Source organism: Salmo salar, chromosome 26 (genome assembly GCF_965601325.2).
Source record: "Salmo salar chromosome 26, fSalSal1, whole genome shotgun sequence".
Lineage (NCBI taxonomy): Eukaryota > Metazoa > Chordata > Actinopteri > Salmoniformes > Salmonidae > Salmo > Salmo salar.
Genome location: NC_138316.1, coordinates 10,647,713 through 10,666,566, shown reverse-complemented (window position 1 = coordinate 10,666,566; position 18,854 = coordinate 10,647,713). Strand labels below are relative to the sequence as shown.

Below are 18,854 nucleotides of genomic sequence, written 5' to 3'. Positions count from 1 at the left end.
TCCCAGCTAGCTAGCAATTAACTAGCGCTGCATCATTCGTGCGGGGCCGACATGTTTACTGTGCCTTGTTTTCAAATAGGTATTACATCATGAGAATGTGTGTGCAGTCTATCATACTCGTTGGATGCCTTGTCATTTATAGTAAATCATTTTGCCAATTCTATCCTTTCTCCAGATACAAAGACTACAGAGAGACACTATGGTCCAACACCCCTTATGACCTCTCCAAGGAGTTCTGGGCTATACTGGCTTGCCGGCTGGCCTTTGTCATTGTTTTTCAGGTCAGATGCCTACACAAAAACAAACCTATGAGTCTTTGAGGGTTCAATCTTTTTATGCTGAAAGCATTTTATCATATCCTTTTGAATGACTGTTTTTGGAGTTGTATTGAAGGAATTGTGAAAGAAATGTCCCGATCTCTACCATCTGTTTTCCCTTCTAGAATGTGGTGATGCTGATGAGTGACTTTGTTGACTGGCTGATCCCAGACATCCCCAAGGACATCAGTCTGCAGATCCACAAGGAGAAGATCCTCATGGTGGAGCTCTTCATGAAGGAGGAAGAGGGCAAGAAGCTCCTCCGAGACAACCACACCAACCAAAGTCCTTTTCAGCCCCGCTCTCGCCCTGCCTCGCATACACCTTCTAACTGCTAGTGCCCTAGGGGGCGGCTCCATCTGTCCGTTCATCTGGTCTGTTTAAAAACCTTCAGCCCCTCTGTCTGGACTTGCACACTCCACACACACACACAGGCTTCTGCACCTGCACCCCTTCTGACTTGTAGCAAGTCATTGTCCATCTTTTTGGTGAACCAGGTATCAGGCAGAAGGCTCAGAGTGCTTTTTCTCTCTTTTGCACAAAAATAGTACAATGCAGGAAAACATGTAGATCTTTTTTGAATATGCAATTTTGCTAGCTAATGTTTTTATTTTGTAACTTTTGCCTTTTTAAGACACTGAGATCAGGTAAAGGAGCTTGCCATTCTGCCTGTTTACCATGCCAATTTTCCCTTATGTCATGTTTTTATGTCCTGTTTGTTATTATACTAATTCATAACGATCATGAGCTAGGTTTCCATCCAATTGGACAGATTTTCATGCAAATATTCTAAAATCTGCATAAAAACAACATGCACATTTTCCCACCAGAGATGTTTCCATCAAATTGACATGTTGCAGATAAAAGTATGTGCATGATGACGTAGTACACATAAAAATACCTTTTGCAATTAAATTCCCACGTACTGAATAAAAAAATAGCCTACAAGTTAAAGGTTTCCATCACATTTTCAAATTTACTGATGGTTTTCTCACAAAAAAATTTAACGTTATATAGCGAGTGTTCCCACTCTGGTATTGGCAAGTGCGCTCTAGCCAACGTATCTGCGCGCTATTGGCTAGAGTGCGCATATAGCCTACATGATGATATTATGGACAAAAGAGCGAGATAATTTTTTTTTGTCAAATAGCATCCAAGCATCGATGATCATATCACCAGAATAAGATCCTCGATATTTATTGGAAAGGAGCATCAAGCTCATCACCTAGCACTTTCACCACCATGTGAAATTCATCATCATTTATTTAATCTGTAGCCTAATAAACTGCTTGCTTTCCCGACGATTCGTAGTGGCAGGACCACACGTCATCGCATGACTCCCAAGTTTACTTCGATATGATGGTTATTCCACCGATATTTCTCGCATAATTAATTTTACCTACACAAAAAGAACCCACCTTGCCGATCGTATTTTGTCAACATTTGCTAAGTTTATTAAACATTTTACTGTTTCCATCTGACCTGTCATGACTTTTTTTACCCTGACATGTACTTTACTAGCATAAAAAGGTTAGATGGAAACCTGGTTACAGAAACTTTAGAATAGCCATGTTGTGAATAAAATTCTAGCAATGCTCTGTCAAACATTTAGACGGGAACAGTGGCCTACATTTGTGTTTCATAAGCACAAATTATTTTGAAGGAGTTTATTTTCTGATTAACAAAAATTTGAATGGATCAAGGAGAGGAAGAAGGTATTTTGTCAGCTCATTTTGTATATCATTTGTAAGTAAACTATACTTTTTAATGCATATCCAATACATAGTCAATATTGAATCCTATCAATATACACAGTCTACAAAACATTAGGAACACTGTCCTAATATTGAGTCGCACCCTCTTTTGCCCTCAGAACAGCCTTAATTAATCAGGGTATGGACTCTACAAAGTGTTGAAAGCGTTCCACAGGGTTGCTGGCCCATGTTGACTCCAATGCTTCCCACAGTTGTGTCAAATTGGCTGGATGTCCTTTGGGTGGTGGACCATTCTTGATTCACACAGGAAACTGTTGTGTTTAAAAAAATAAAAAATAAACAGCAGCTTTGCAGTTCTTGACACACTCAAACCAGTGCGCCTGGCACTTACTACCATACCCCGTTCAAAGGCACTTAAATCTATTGTTTTGCCCGTTCACCTTCTGAATGGCACACATAAACAATCCATGTCTCGAGGATTAAAAATGATTCTTTAACCTGTCTACTCCCATTCATCTACACTGACTTAAGTGGATTTAACAGGTGACATCAATAAGGGATCATAGCTTTTAACCGGTTTCACCTGGTCAGTCTGTCGTGGAAAGAGCAGGTGTTCCTAATGTTTTGTACACTCAATTTAATTTAAAAAAATCTTCACACAAGTTAAACCACAACATTAAAATGCCTTTTTAAAACCGCATGATTTAATTTAATTTAATTTAATGATCAAACCAAGGCCATATTTACAAATGAAGCACGAAAACAAACGAGAAGAGAAACATTTGTTTCTATCCTTTGTGGTACCATGTCCCTGTTTTGCTTGTTTGTGACCACTGTTTTTATATGATCTGTAAATCTCTGTGTTTAGGAATGAGACAGACCTTTGATTTAGTCCTTTTTTTTGTGCCATAAGACTTCTGATCAAACAGGTGTTTTTTGTTTGCTTTGATACTTCACTTCAATGGAATGACATGGAACCTGCCCCCCCCCCCCCCCCCCCCGACTGTTGGAATGAATTACATTATTCACAATTAACAATTATGATATATTTTCAATGATATGTACAATATTTAACTGTCTTAAACCTCTGTTTTGTGTGTCTACGGTATTGAAATGTATCAACATCGACCTCTTGCAATATAATATGTTTGGAATATTACATTACGCCTGGATGATACTGATTATATAACATGTCTTTCATTTTGCTTATAGAAAGAACTCTGACCATTAACGTAGTCTAAAATGTATTTGTTAGGACACTGCAGAATATTGCATTACCTCATATTTTAATTTCTGACGCAAGGACATGTTCTTGTTTTGTTGGGGTTTTTTCAACTACTAATCGACCTTTAATATGGTATGTTCATTGTATGACTTATAGGCCGACGCTGAATTGCAGCCACAATACCTTGTTTTTGATTCGAGTGGCATCTTATTCCCAACTGATCCTTAGATATTTCAGTCCTTGATATTCCTCTTGATATAGATTTAACTGGAGCAGTAGAGAACAACTTGGTGTTTTTAAATATTTACCTGAATTGTACAGCAACATCACAACTATATTTGATTAGGATAGTACTACATTTATTTCGGTTGCGATTTTTATTTATTTATTGACAGCAGGGCTTATATTTACACTAGAGGTCTCTGTCAGCCTAAAATGAGATTTTTTGGGGGATGTTTGAATTCCAATAAAAGAATACAAGTTATGAGAAGTATACTGTATGTATGTATGCGTGTCATGTGTTGTTTGTATAATTGATGTCTCATGTTAGCAATACAATGTGTTCACCCTGAACATGGAACAAAAACGCAACTAGTGTTAATCAAAAGCGAAACATTGGCAAGAGCTGTCGTGTGGGTGTGTGTAGCGAGGAGGGGCTAAGCAGAGGGCCTATGGGGACGTGACTGAGGCCAGGAGAGAATGGGGTGAGGATGTGAGAAGGTGTGTGGAGAGATATAGAGAGAATCCGTTTTATTTGTATTTAAGGATATATATACAGATGGTTCAAAGGATTCAGTGAGTGGAAGGGTGGGGGCTGGGGTATATATCCCAGATTTTAATGTTAGAGTATGTAAGCGGTGAACTGATTGTGTCTGTGTATACGGCAGAGGTGATGGCCATGATTGTAGGTTTGAGATGGGTGGAGGAGGTGAAACCACAGAGTGGCGGTCTGCTCTGACTCGGCTGCAGTCGCTGAGTAGTGTGAAGAAGGGCAAGTTGAATTGGGGAGACTTGTTTTGTGGAGATGACGGTGCTGTTAATGGGATTGGAGAGGATGGGAGTGATGGTCATCTTTTGTTGTGTTCCCAGCCACGTGGGTGTGGAGGGGTAATGAGAAGGCAGACGTGGTGGCTAAGAGTGCTGTGAGGAGAGAGGGGGTAGATATTCAGGTCCCGCATGGCCGCAGAGAAGTCAAGTCTTTGATCCGGGAAAAAGGGCTCGATCTTTGTCAAAGGGAGTGGGACACTAGTAGTAGAGGCAATTTTATGGCATGCATTGGTCAGTAAAGGAAGAGGAGGGGAGTATGGGATGCAGGAGAGATGAAGTTGTGTGGAGTAGACTAAAGTTTGGGCACACAGGTTTGAATGCCACGTTGTGGATGATAGGGAGACAGGAAACGGGTGTGTGTGTTTACCGGAGGAAACGGTGGAACATGTGTTGGTTATTTTGTGAATTGTATGAAGTAGACCGGGAGAGGTTGTGTGACAGGGTTAGAGATGCATGTTCGGGTGGTGTAGTGGGGGGAGACGAGAGGAGGGAAGTGGTGTCTAGGGGTCTATTTCACTTTCTTAGGGGAACAGGACTAATGAAGAGAATTTAATGTGGTTTGGCCGTGCCTGGCCTCCCAATCCAGTACAGTAGGTGGCGATGTATACACCTTGAAAGTTGAATGCGATCCGCCAACCCAATCCCAAAGAAGACGGGCTGTCGTGTGTGTGAGGAAGTTACTTGGTTTACTACTGCCAAGATGAGCGCATTTAACAGCTTTTTGCTGAAGATTTCAGGTGAACTTGTTGGTGATCAATTGGAGAAAATGAAGTTCCTTTGTATTAATGAAATAGGGAAAAGTCGTCTCGAGAAGATGACCAATGGTTTACAACTTTTCACGGGTTTAATGGAAAGAAATAAACTTGGACCTGACAACACAGTATTTCTAGTTTCGCTTTTGAAAGACATTGGTCGCCTAGATCTTGCAGACAAAATGACCAACTGTGAAAGTCAATATGCTGTGTCACCTAATGATCTTCCTAACGACGAGGAGCAAGGTAAATTAAGTGGTTATCCCCACTCACGAATATTGATGGCAAAATGTTGACATAGCATAGGCCATTTTTTCTTGGGCTGTGACGCCTGTTTCAACAGTTAAATGGGAGGTGTTGCTTAGTCATTCTACAGAGGGAAGTGCCCTATGTCTTGTTGAATGTAAGAATATTTCAGGAAACATGACTTCATGTTATTTGGGGAACCCTGTCACAATTGCTATGAAAGATATTAGGCTACATTGTCACTATCTTTCTGACATGATCTCCCATACAGTAAATGTTTGCCAGTGTAAATAGAATATTTCCTCTGAGGGAAAATATGAAATGCAACTGTATCCCTCAGATAATGTATAGTATACTGTATATAGTGCAGTGTGTTGGAAATATGACTTTTGTAGGGGACTTATTTACATTCCATGGCATCTTCTCTTTTGCCAGCAAAACTTGACATTGCAACCAAAGTGATCACTGACAACCTTGGAAGGAAGTGGCGAGCATATGGCCGTAAACTTTGCCTGCCAGAGGCCAAACTGGACCATATCTCACAGAAGCACCCTAATGACCTGGAGGAGCAAGTGGTGGAGCTTTTGAAGGAATGGCGAAAAATGCAGAAAGCTGAGGCCAAAACAGACACTTTGATACAGGCCCTTCGCTCCTGTGATCAGAACTACACTGCTGATCTGATACAGACAGAACTTGAAAAACTTAAAGCCAATGGTGGACAGTGAAAGTGTGACAAACAATATTCATCTCTTCTCAGGCCTCTGTTATTTTCTTATTTACCCAATGGATTATTTATTCATTGCTTTCACAGTGATTTTGGTACTTTTATAAGATTCAGTAAATCACCACAATTTGTTGGCAATATTGGTATACCAGTATACTCATGGACCAGTATAATTTTATGCAGAGTAGCCCAGTGCACTCTCGGTACATACATTCCTACTACGTACTGTAAGGGAATTTGGGAGAAACTTGATTGAACTATGGATATTATGAAATTATATAGATAATGTGCATTCAAATTTGATATTGATGTATCCACTGTTGAGATTAGTAAAATTTTGTTGAAAGAAGTCTTGCTGGTAAAAATAATTGTCTACTTATTTAATACTTGTTTAAAGCATTAGAATACTTATGTTGAGTAAAGCATGTTGAATGGACACATATTTGGAGAACTGTATTGAAAGGAAGGATCAATACAGATTAAGCTTTTGATTTCAGTTGATCAGATTTTTATTGTGATTTATTAGAGGTTGCAGTCTTGATGTTTTGAGGCAAATTACATTCTAACAGTTCTACCACTAGAGGTCACTCTACTCCTTCAGCGGAATGATCTTGAGTCCATCGGAAGTGAGACCACAGGTATCCGAGTGTTTCTATTGGGGGAAAATGATACCTTTGTTGATTACTTACTCATGCACATAAAGCTATGTCCATCGTAATTTATCCTCCCACCCTCAATGTCACAATTCTCACCGTTATTAAGCTCTAGATATATTAGAGCTACATTAGCTCTGGGGAAGAGGCATCCAGGAGGTCGGAACGAGGATGTTTGATCCAGTCAAGCAGCCTTGGCCTAGATTTTAATCATCCAAACCCAAGTACAGTAAGTTGTTCAGTGTGGCAGTACTCACAGCAGCCATACAGCCTGTTCAGCCTGTCGATGTCGTTCTTGCTCATCTGAGTGGCCTCGCCGAAAGACACGTTGTTGTTGGGGATGGGCTCCATGGTGGGGCGGTTGTTCTTGGAGAAGGCGTACCTGGAACCACACCAAATCACAATACATGCCTATTCAACAATGTCACTGCTGAAGGTACGATATAGCTTGGCCTGAATGAAAGCTCACAGGAATGGATGGTGTATTAGCGCTTGCAATACAATAGGGGTCCACTCCAGAAATATGTGTAATGATTATAAAGACATCATAGCTGACCTGTGGTACTGCATGACAGAGTTGTAGTCATAGGAAGTTCCCTGGTTCAGGGTGGCGATCTTTTCGAATGCGTACTTATACTCTGGAAAAACATAATACAAAATGTTCAGAGAGTTGATAGGCTGTGTTTCAATCTACTTCATGAGCAAGGTCAGTAAGGGGATTAGATTAAGATGGCCCTGGTGCCCGGGTGTAAAGTGAATGCATTCATTTTGGAAACGGGCTGCCTCTACTCTGGCCAATGGCGAATTGGGCTCAAATCAAAAGTGGAGCATGTTAAGCACGTGGAGTAATGTAGGATTCTGTGTTTTAACATGCAAAGGTGATTGCTTTTAGTAAAAACTTTTGGGCTCTATTCAGTCCGTATTGCAGAAGTACAGCATCATTTAAATGTAAAGGCAATATTCCTGTGTTAGGGGAGACTGGATTCACATATGTCGGCTCAATCGGAAATGACCATGACATTTCTATAAATCAATCTATAATGCTTCAGCTATACAGATTGAATAGAGGCGAAGATCTGCCTCCCCAATAAAAACTAGTTTAACAATTCAAACATATATTTTATGGAAAAGAGATGTAGGCCTATGTTTCTGAATGATGCATCATGCTGCCTTGTTGACAATAAGTCAAAAGGCTCAAATTATGGTTCGATTTCAGCAGGTCACGCCTCCCCACCGATTATCCATTATATTGGCCAGATAGGCTACTCCATTGGCCACTCTTAACTCTAGCTAGGCTAGGGTTTTGAGGTTAGGGTTAAGGTTGAGGCTAAATTCAGGAGTTAGATTAAATGGTTAAGGTTAGGAAAAGGGTTAGCTAAAAGGGTTAAGGTTAGGGGACGGGGTAGCTAACATGCTAAGAAGTTGCAAATTAGCTAAATATAAGAAAGTAGTTAAAAAGGTGCTAAAATGCTAAAGTTGTCCGTGAGGAGATTCAAACACGCAACCTTTGGGTTGCTAGACGTTTGCGTTACACACCCACCCCATCCACCCGACCAAACACCCTCCTTTCGTTTTTGCATTAAGTACCTTCTGTCTTATGTAACCATACCAAACATAACATGTCATACTAATTTGAGTGTCCCTGATTTCCATTTACTATGTTACGCCTAGTCTATGAGACCAGGCTGCCATTCTAGCCAATGAGAAGGCAGATACAAGTGTGACAACAGGGACAACTCTGATGTAAAGTGTTTTTTCTCAAAGTTGCCAGGATGTCATGTGTCCTACGTATATCATTACACTAATAACAACCTAAACATTACACAACTTCTATTTGATCAAATAAGCAACGCATAGCAAATAAGAAATTACATTTTTTGTTAACCAAATTCGACACTCTCATTGACCTCCAAACAAGAACTCGCCACATGCAGGAGAAGACTCTTCTCTTCCTCTCTGGCCTCCCAGACCAGCTTCACCCAGTAAAGTGACTGGCCATAGCCTGGTGCGACCCGGGCTAGCTAAATTGAATCCCCTCATTTGTAGAAAAGGCCCTTCCTTTCAGCCAATCAGCATGTCCGAATGTAAATTTGGACTCTGGCCCATCCCACTGAAGGTCAGAGTGGTTGTCTTGTCAGCAGATAAAGAGGAAAGTTGCAAAAAGGATCAAAGTTGTTGATGAAGATAAGTAGTTTTTATTATCTATTATCCATGCATAGTCACCTTACCCCTACCTACATGTACAGTACCAGTAAAAAGATTGGACACAACTACTCATTCAAGGGTTTTTCTTTATTTTTACTATTTCCTACATTGTAGAATAGTAATGAAGACAACACTATGAAATAAAACATATGGAATCATGTAGTAACCAAAAAAAAGTGTTAAACAAATCAAAATACATGTTATATTTTAGATTCTTCAAAGTAGCCACCCTTTGCCTTGATGACAGCTTTGCACACTCTTTGCATTAATCTCAACCAGCTTCATGATAAATGCTTTTCCAACAGTCTTGAAGGAGTTCCCACATATGCTGAGCACTTGTTGGCTGCTTTTCCTTCACTCTGCGGTCCAACTCATCCCAAACCATCACAATTCGGTTGAGGTCGGGTGATTGTGGAGGCCAGGTCATCTTATGCAGCACTCCATCACTCTCATTCTTGGTCAAATAGCCCTTACACAGCCTGGAGGTGTGTTGGGTCATTGTCCTGTTGAAAAACAAATGATAGTCCCACTATGCGCAAACCAGATTGGGATGGCGTATCGCTGCAGAATGCTGTGGTAGCCATGCTGGTTAACTGTTCCTCAAATTCTAAATAAATCACTGACAGTGTCACCAGCAAAGCACACCCCACACCATCACACCACCTCCTCCATGTTTGACGGTGGGAACCACACATGCAGAGATCATCCGTTCACCTACTCTGCGTCTCACAAAGACACAGCGGTTGGAACCAAAAATCTAAAATTTGGACTCATCAGACCAAAGGACAGATTTCCACCCGTCTAATGTCCATTACTCGTGTTTCTTGGCCCAAGTAAGTCTCTTCTTCTTATTGGTGTCCTTTAGTAGTGGTTTCTTTGCAGCAATTCGACCATGAAGGTCTGATTCAAGCAATCTCCTCTGAACAGTTGATGTTGAGATGTGTCTGTTACTTGAACTCTGTGAAGCATTTATTTGGGCTGCAATTTCTGAGGCTGGTAACTCTAACGAACTTCAAATCAAATCACAGTTTATTTGTCACGTGCGCCGAATACAACTTACAGTGAAATGCTTACTTACAGGCTCTAACCAATAGTGCAAAAAAGGTATTAGGTGAACAATAGGTAAGTAAAGAAATAAAAACAACAGTAAAAATACAGTGAAAAACAGTAGCAAGGCTATATACAGTAGCGAGGCTACATACAGAGACCGGTTAATCAGGCTGATTTAGGTAGTATGTACATGTAGATATGGTTAAAGTGACTATGCATGTATGATGAACAGAGAGTAGCAGTAGCGTAAAGAGGGGTTGGCGGGTGCTGGGTGGCGGGACACAATGCAGATAGCCCGGTTAGATAATGTACTGGTTGGTCGGGCCAACTGAGGTAGTATGTACATATGTACATGAATGTATAGTTAAACTGACTGTGCATATATGATAAACAGAGAGTAGCAGCACCTTAAAAGAGGGGTTGGGGGGGCACACAATGCAAATAGTCCGGGTAGCCATTTGATTACCTGTTCAGGAGTCTTACAGTATGGCTTGGGGGTAAAAACTGCTGAGAAGCCTTTTTTTCCTAGACTTGGCACTCTGGTACCGCTTCCCATGCGGTAGTAGAGAGAACAGTCTATGCCTGGGGTGGCTGGGGTCTTTGACAATTTTTAGGGCCTTTCTCTGACACCGCCTGGTGTAGAGGTCCTGGATGGCAGGCAGCTTAGCCCCAGTGATGTACTCGGTCCTCCTTTTCCTGTAGTCCACAATCATCTCCGTAGCCTTGGTTACGTTGAGGGATAGGTTGTTATTCTAGCACCACCCTGCCAGGTCTCTGACCTCCTCCCTATAGGCTGTCTCGTTGTTGTCGGTGATCAGGCCTACGACTATTGTGTCGTCTGAAAACGTAATGATGGTGTTGGAGTCGTGCCTGGCCATGCAGTCGTGGGTGAACAGGGAGTACAGGAGGGGACTGAGCACGCACACATCAAACTTATCTATTGCAGTAAAGGTAACTTCCTTTCCTGTGGCGGTCCTCATGAGAGCTTGTTTCATCCTAGCGCTTGATGGTTTTTGCGTCTGCACTTGAAGAAACTTTAAAAGTTCTTGAAATTTTCCCGGATTGACTGACCTTCATGTCTTAAAGTAATGGACTGTCGTTTCTCTTCGCTTATTTGAGCTGTTCTTGCCATAATATGGACATGGTCTTTTACCAAATAGGGCTATCTTCTGTATACCACCCATACCTTGTCACAACACAACTGATTGGCTCAAACGCATTAAGAAGGAAAGAAATTCCACAACTGAACTTTTAACAAGGCACACCTGTAATTGAATTGTATTCCAGGTGACTACCTCATGAAGCTGGTTGAGAGAATGCCAAGAGTGTACAAAGCTGTCATCAACGCAAAGGGTGGCTACTTTGAAGAATCTAAAATCTAAAATATATTTTGATTTGTTTAACACTTTTTTAGTTACTAAATCATTTCATATGTGTTATTTCATAGTTTTGATGTCTTCACTTATATTCTGACCCCGAACAGACACTATATCCTCATGTACCCCGTAGTGCCGGAAGACGTGCGTAAACAAGGCCTCCGCAGCCTGTAGGGCCGTAGGGAGACCGGGCAGAGGGAGGAGACGGCAGGACTTAGAGAAACGATCCACAACGACCAGGATTGTAGTGTTCCCCTGTGAGGGGGGGAGATCGGTAAGGAAATTGACCGACACGTGCGACCATGGCCATTATGAAACGGGTAAGGGGTGTAGCTTACCTCTGGGCAGGTGCCTAGGAGCCTTACACTGGGCGCACACCGAGCAGGAGGAAACATAAACCCTCATGTCCTTCGCCAAGGTAGGTCACCAGTACTTTCCACTCAAACAGCGCACCATCCGACTGATGCCTGGATGACCAGAAGAGGGTGACGTGTGGACCCAATAGATCAACCGGTCACGGACAGCAGATGGAAAGTACATACGCCCAGCGGGACACTGGAGGGGAGCGGGCTCTGCACGTAACGCCTGCTCAATGTCCGCGTCCAGCTCCCACACTACCGGTGCCACCAGGCAGGAGGCCGGGAGTATGGGGATAGGATCCATGGGCCGCTCCTCTGTGTCATACAGCCGGGACAGTGCGTCTGCCTTCACGTTCTGGGAACCTGGTCTGTAGGAAAGGGTGAAAACAAAACGGGTAAAAAACATGGCCCACCTTGCCTGACGAAGATTCAGTCTCCTTGCTGCCCGTATGTTCTCCAGATTGCGGTGGTCAGTCCAGATGAGAAAAGGGTGTTTAGCCCCCTCAAGCCAATGTCTCCACGCCTTCAACGCCTTGACAACAGCCAACAACTCCCGGTCCCCCACATCATAGTTTCGCTCTGCCGGGCTGAGCTTCCTCGAGAAGAAGGCACAGGGGCGGAGCTTCGGTGGCATGCCCGAGCGCTGGGGGAGCACGCGTCCACCTCCACTGTAAACGCCAAAGAGGGATCCGGATGGGCCAGCACTGGAGCCGAGGTAAGCAGAGCCCTTAGGTGACCAAAAGCCCTGTCCGCCTCAGCCGACCACTGCAAACGTACCGGGCCCCCCTTCAGCAGGGAGGTAATGAGAGCCGCTACCTGACCAAAACCCCGGATAAACCTCCGGTAGTAATTGGCAAACCCTAGAAACAGCTGCACCTCCTTTACCGTGGTGGGTGAGTCGGCCAATTACGCACGGCTGAAATGCGGTCACTCTCCATCTCCACCCCTGAGGTGGAAATGCGGTACCCTAGGAAGGAGATGGACTGCTGGAAGAACAGGCACTTCTCAGCCTTGACGTGCTGTACAGGTCATGCTCCAACAGTCGACCAAGCACCCTGCGCACCAGGGGACACATGCTCGGCGCATGCAGCGGAGTGTATCAGAATGTCATCAATATACACCACTACACCCTGCCCATGCAGGTCCCTGAAAATGTAATCTACAAAGGATTGGAAGACTGATGGAGCATTCATCAACCCGTATGGCATGACGAGGTACTCATAATGCCCTAAGGTAGTACTGAACGCCGTCTTCCACTCGTCTCCCTCCCGGATACGCACCAGGTTGTAAGCGCTCCTGAGATCTAGTTTGGTGAAGAAGCGCGCCCGTGCATTGACTCAATCGCTGTGGCTATGAGAGGTAGCGGGTAACAGTACTTCACAGTGATCTGGTTTAGGGCTCGATAGTCAATACACGGGCGCAGACCTCCCTCCTTCTTCTTCACAAAAAAGAAACTCGAGGAGGCAGGTGAAGTGGAGGACCGAATGTACCCCTGACGCAGGGACTCGGAGACATATGTTTCCATAGCCGCCTTCTCCGCCTGTGACAGGGGATACACATGACTCCTGGGAAGTGTGGCGTCTACCTGGAGGTTTATCGCACAATCCTCCCAACGATGGGGTGGTAATTGAGTCGCCCTCTTCATAGAGAAGGCGAGAGTAAATTCGGAATATTCGGGGGGAATGCGCACGGTGGAGACCTGGTCTGGACTCTCCACCGTAGTAGCACCAACGGAAACCCCTAAACACCTTCCCGAGCACTCTCGCGACCACCCCGTGAGAGCCCTCCATTGCCATAAAATAGTGGGGTCATGACAAGCTAACCAGGGAAGGCCTAGCACCACGGGAAACTCAGGGGGTGTCAATGAGGAAGAGACTGATTCTCTCCTCGTGACCCCCCCCCCCCCCCCCCCCGCGTCACCATGCCCAGGGGAGTGGTGGCCTCCCTAATCAACCCAGACCCTAATGGTCGACTGTCCAGAGCGTGAACTGGGAAGGGCCTAACCACTGGAACAATAGGGATCCCTAACCTATGGGTGAATGCTCTGTCGATAAAATTCCCAGCCGCGCCTGAATCGATGAGCGCCTTATGCTGGGAATGCGGGGAAACTCAGGAAAGTTAACATGCAAAAACAGGTGTGCAACAGAAGGCTCTGGATGAGAATGGTGCAGGCTCACCTGGGGTGATGCCAGAGTGCCCTGCCTGCTGCCTCTACCCCCAGAGGAACCAACCCGACATCGACCGGCAGTGTGACCTCTGCGACCACAGATGGTGCACGTGAAGGCCCCTCCTTTGGCCTCCCTGAGCGCAGCACCTCCCAGCTCCAGGCACCTCCCAGCTCCGCTCCAGGCACCGGAGCGGTGGTGCTGGGAGAGGGAACCAACAGAGCCCTCTCTGAACGTCCGCGGGTGGCCAGCAGGTTATCCAGCCGAATGGACAGGTCCACCAGCTGGTCAAAGGTGAGGGTGGTATCCCTGCAGGCCAACTCCTGACGGACATCCTCATGCAGGCTGCAGTGATAGTGGCGATAAGGGCCCTGTCGTTCCATCCCGCTCCGGTGGCCAGGATACAAAAGTCCAGGGCGAACTCCTGGGCGCTCCGCATCCCCTGCCTCAGGTGGAAGAGACGTTCACCCGCCACTTTACCCCTCGGGCGGATGGTCAAAGACTGCCCGGAAGCGGGTGAACTCCTCGAAGTGGTCCAGCGCCACATCTCCTTCTACCCACACGGCGTTAGCCCACTCCAGGGCTTTCCCCGAGAGGCACGAGACGAGGGCGTACACCCTCTCATGTCCCGAAGGAGCCGGGTAGACGGTCGCCAGGTACAGGTCCAGCTGCAGCAGGAAACTCTGGCAGCGTGCCGCCGCCCATCATACTCCCCGGGAAGGGCGAGACGAATCCCACTGGGACCGGGTGCAAGAGGGGCGAGTAGTGGCGACCCCTGTTGTGCTGGTGGAGGCGCTGGAGGGACTCCCTGTCTCTCCCAGCGGTCCATAGTCTGAACGACGCGGTCCATCACAGCGCCGAGATGATGGAGCATCGCGCTACCTCGACCCCTACAACAGGGGTACCTGCTTCTGCTGACTCCATAAGATGGTGTGGTATTCTGTCAAAGTATGCGCAACTGGTCGAAGGAAGTCAGGTGCAGGAGAGCAGAGATGAGTGAACAGGAAAACAGCCGGACGCAACTGCGTCACAACACTCCGGTCCAAGGAAAAAGGCGATAGCGCACAAATCACACAAATAGGTACAAAATAACAAAACCACGGGTTACAACAATACCCGGCGCAAAACTAGCCTGTAGCGTCACACACGTAATGATCAAACAATACCACACACAGACATGGGGGGGAACAGAGGATAATATACACATAGAGTAATGAGGGGATGTAAACCAGGTGTGTGGGAAAACAAGACAAAACAAATGGAAAATGAAAAGTGGAGTGGTGATGGCTAGAAGACCGGTGACGCCGACTGCCGAACGAACACGGAGAGGGACCGACTTCGGCGGGAGTCGTGACAATCACTCACGTCTGTAGCCATGAAGTGCTTTGAAAGGCTGGTCATGGGAAAGGCCTGATCACAGACAGCGAAAGGCTGGTCATTTGAAAGGCTTGATCAAAGACAACGATGAGACAGCCTATAGGGAGAAGGTCAGAGACCTGGCAGTGTGGCGACAGGACAACAACTTCTCCCTCAACGTGATCAAGACAAAGGAGATGATCGTGGACTACAGGAAAAGCAGAGCCGAGCACCCCCCATTCTCATGGACGGGGCTGTAGTGGAGCAGGTCGAGAAAAAAATTGTGAAGAGGGCACGACCTACACCTATTCCCCCTCAGGAGACTGAAAATATTTGGCATGGGTCCTCAGATTATCAAGTTCTACAGCTGCACCATCAAGAGCATCCTGACTGGTTGCATCCCCGCATGGTATGGCAACTGCTCAGCATCTGACCACAAGGGGCTGCAGAGGGTAGTGCATACGGCACAGTACATGACTGGGGCCAAGCTTCCTGCCATCCAGGACCTCTATACCAGGCAGTGTCATAGGAAGGCCCTAAAAATTGCCAAAGACTCCAGCCACCCTAGTCATAGACTGTTCTCTCTGCTACCACACGGCAAGCGGTACCGGAGGTCCAAAAGGCTCCTTAACAGCTTTTACCCCTAAGCAATTTACATTTTTAGTCATTTAGCAGGCGCTCTTATCCAGAGCGACTTACAGTAGTGAATGCATACATTTCACTTCATGCATTTTTTTTTTTGTACTGGCCCCCCGTGGGAATCGAACCCACAACCCTGGCGTTGCACACACCATGCTGGCATTGCAAACACCATGCTCTACCAACTGAGCCACAGGGAAGGCCGATAAGACTGCTGAACAGGTAATCAAATGGCTACCGGGACTATTTTCATTGACCCACCCTTTTTTAGTGCTGCTGCTATTCGCTGTTTATTATCTACGCAAAGTCACGTTACCCCTACCTACATGTACATATTACCTAAATTACCTCGACTAACCTGTACCCCGGCACATTGACTCGGGACCGGTACACCGTATATAGCCTCGTTATTGTTATTTTATTGTGCTGCATTTTTTTCTTCTGTTTTTATATTTTTTTACTTTAGTTTATTTAGTAAAGATTTTCTTCACTCTTATATTTCTTAAAACTTCATTGTTGGTTAATGGATTGTAAGTATAGCATTTCACGGTAAGGTGTTGTATTACACCTGTTGTATTATATTTTATTTGATTGGGAAAGGTGGAGTCCATCCGAGGGACTAGGAGCCAACCACTCAGACGGCTTCAGCAGCTACCTGTGTACTAAACAGAACAACTGTAATATCATCTATAGGCCTCAAGTTTGGAGTCTATAGATTACACTAATGTTACAGCTGGACAAACAAAAAGTAAAAGCAGGCATACTGACAAGTCATATGCAACCCCAAAGAAGTCACACATTGAAAACCCCAGTGTCTATTGTTAGAATTATCAGTGAGATAGAGGCACTCCATTTCTTATCATTACAAATGAATGTCAGTGAAAAGGAAACAGAATAAAGGCATGGTATCAAACCATCAATGATGTTCTCCCAGGCGACACGGATGTGGTTGTCACGGTCGCTGCGGGTCTGCTCATGGTTAAAGCCCAGGGCGTGAAGGAGCTCATGCTGGACGGTGCTGTGGTACAGGCAGCCCTGACGGGCCAGAGACACAGTCTGAGCATTACCCCGACGGCCAACATAAGAGTAGCACCTGGGAAGAAGAAAAGAGGAGGGTCAAGGTGCACCAATCCAATGCCAGAAATAGGGCATTCCCTAATCATCTAGTTTATTGTAAAGGTTTTAGGAAACCTCAGGGTAATGGGTTCATAAGAGATGAATGGTGGTTGGAATCACCTGACATTGCAGGTTTGCAAAAACAACTATTGTATGGATTATGATCTTCAAAGGGAAATTCAATGAACTATGTGTTGATGTGACATTATAATTGTTTAAGGATGTTATTGAAATTCTAGAGCTGAGGATATAAGGCAGCGGAGGATCAAGGCAGACCATTAAATCCAATGCCAGAAAATATCCTAATTATGTATATAGTCAGTTCAGTAATGCTGCGTTCGTTATCAATCAAGTGGGAGGTTGGAATTTACCCGTTGTGAAGTCATGAAACTCGTTGAGAAACCCTGATTGGCTAATGGCCAACAACTTGTGTAAACCATAAAATAAAAGTGCAGATGTCATGTTTGTAAACTAATTATAGTGTTCAAAAACCATATTCATTGATTGCTTTTTATAAATAACGTTTTGTCGTCTCCACTTCCCACTTGGTTACGAACGCAGCATAACGTTCAGAAAACTTCAGGCTAATGAAAGATAAAGGTAAATCATGAAGGATAAAGGAAACGGTTTGCAAAAACAATTATTGTATAGATGTTCCTCAAAGGGAAATTCAATGAATAATGTGTTGATGTAATATTCTATTTGTTTAACTATGTTATTTAAATTCAGGATCACCCGCTGCGATTCTCAATGCTGAGGTAGTCCCTTTCGTTCTGGCGCTGGAAGAAGCGGATGCAGGTGGTTTCGGCGAAGGAGTCAAGACCACGCTGGATGATGGCTACTTCGCGAGATGCTGTTGTAGATGAACAACAACAGATAGTAAAATTATTGTATCGCTGTTACAATATCTCAACATATGAAATGAAATGTACACGAAAGTGAACACTTACAGAAGTGGTTGGCAATGACGTAGGGCACCCAGATGTTTCCGTCACTGTACTTTTGCCACATGCACCCGCGGGCGGTGCAGGGGTCAGCGTTCTTCTCAGAGGGCATGGCAATGTCTCCCATCAGAGTAGGCTCATCGGCTTCGGGGGCTTGAGAATAGAACACGTAGAACAGGTTACTCTGAGGGCTAGTCAAAAAATGCTCTTTAATCCTTGAGCATTGAACATAGTGCCAACTTACTGAGATCCCTGTTGGCTCTGGCCAGCAGCTCACCAACAGAGAGCTCAGCAGAAGTGTCTTCCTCAGCAACATTCTCTGTAAAAAGGACATTGGATCCATTAAGTCTGCTAAATCATGACATGACATTGTTAATATTTTTCATATGGTTGGAAATGTGTGATAGTGCCAAAATAGTTTTTGTTCTTCTCACCTTTAGACTTCGGGGAACAACATGAAATAAGACAGACAATGACAAAGTAGAATACAAATGAAATGAATGTAAAGTGTAATATATTTATTGTGTGAAGTTTTTTTAAGGTCACAGCAGGGATGGACAAAAATGACAAAATACAATTACAAAATACCCTAAAGACCAACAAAATAAATTACAACATACGTTTTCATTATTTTAGCAAGTAGCCCCCTTAACAACAACATTCTCAGTACTGGTTACAGATATGTTTTACTTGCTATGACTGTGATTGTGTTTTTTTATATACTTTAGTTGAATCCACTACCTGTAAGTCGCTCTGCATAAGAGTGTCTGCTAAATGATTCAAATATAAATGTACAAATGAACAACTGAAAAGCAGACCGTTTTTGTATTGGCCTTGTTTCAGGGCAAAACTCATAAGAATAATACTATGTATGCTTTGCAAGTGTTCATTTCTACATCAACATTAACATTTTGGTCATTTAACAGACATCCCACAATATAGTGCCATCCAAGCAAACCAAAACT

The 18,854-nt window shown here is 44.4% G+C and overlaps 3 protein-coding genes across 5 annotated transcripts in view; 2 read left to right on the top strand and 1 right to left on the bottom strand.

Moving 5' to 3' along the window:
- The window catches only part of LOC106587130 (anoctamin-1), a 53,536-nt gene extending 49,786 nt beyond the window's left edge, over positions 1-3,750 (top strand). For 2 of the 3 annotated variants that reach the window (XM_082969402.1, XM_014175174.3), the window contains exons 24-25: positions 176-281; positions 443-3,750. In XM_082969402.1, coding sequence (XP_082825528.1) covers positions 176-281; positions 443-655 — 319 coding nt within the window. In that variant the 3' untranslated portion in view covers positions 656-3,750. The remainder of the gene's footprint in view (positions 1-175; positions 282-442) is intronic. The other variant, XR_014382813.1, reaches the window with a different exon arrangement.
- A 1,191-nt stretch (positions 3,751-4,941) lies between these two features.
- On the top strand, positions 4,942-6,375 carry LOC106587129 (FAS-associated death domain protein). Its single transcript, XM_014175171.3, has 2 exons — positions 4,942-5,302; positions 5,738-6,375. Exons 1-2 carry the CDS (start codon positions 5,005-5,007, stop codon positions 6,025-6,027), a joined length of 588 nt encoding a protein of 195 aa, XP_014030646.2. The 5' UTR covers positions 4,942-5,004; the 3' UTR covers positions 6,028-6,375.
- A 130-nt stretch (positions 6,376-6,505) lies between these two features.
- LOC106587128 (high choriolytic enzyme 1) lies at positions 6,506-18,346 on the bottom strand. Its single transcript, XM_082969403.1, has 7 exons — positions 18,134-18,346; positions 17,896-18,042; positions 17,681-17,798; positions 16,744-16,922; positions 7,236-7,317; positions 6,937-7,061; positions 6,506-6,678 (listed from the first exon to the last, which is right to left on the bottom strand). Coding segments are annotated over exons 2-7 (627 nt in total). The 5' UTR covers positions 18,017-18,042; positions 18,134-18,346; the 3' UTR covers positions 6,506-6,676.
- Positions 18,347-18,854: the final 508 nt, after the last annotated feature.

Bases quoted from the DNA above. Each gene is read 5' to 3' on its own strand.
- LOC106587129 (XM_014175171.3), top strand. From the start codon at position 5,005: ATGAGCGCATTTAACAGCTTTTTGCTGAAGATTTCAGGTGAACTTGTT. The intron at 5,303-5,737 runs GTAAATTAAGTG...CTCTTTTGCCAG, and splicing joins TCCTAACGACGAGGAGCAAG to CAAAACTTGACATTGCAACC.
- LOC106587128 (XM_082969403.1), bottom strand. From the start codon at position 18,016: ATGGGAGACATTGCCATGCCCTCTGAGAAGAACGCTGACCCCTGCACC. The intron at 17,799-17,895 runs GTAAGTGTTCAC...CATCTACAACAG, and splicing joins CGTCATTGCCAACCACTTCT to CATCTCGCGAAGTAGCCATC. The intron at 16,923-17,680 runs GTGATCCTGAAT...TCTTCTTCCCAG, and splicing joins AGCATTGAGAATCGCAGCGG to GTGCTACTCTTATGTTGGCC.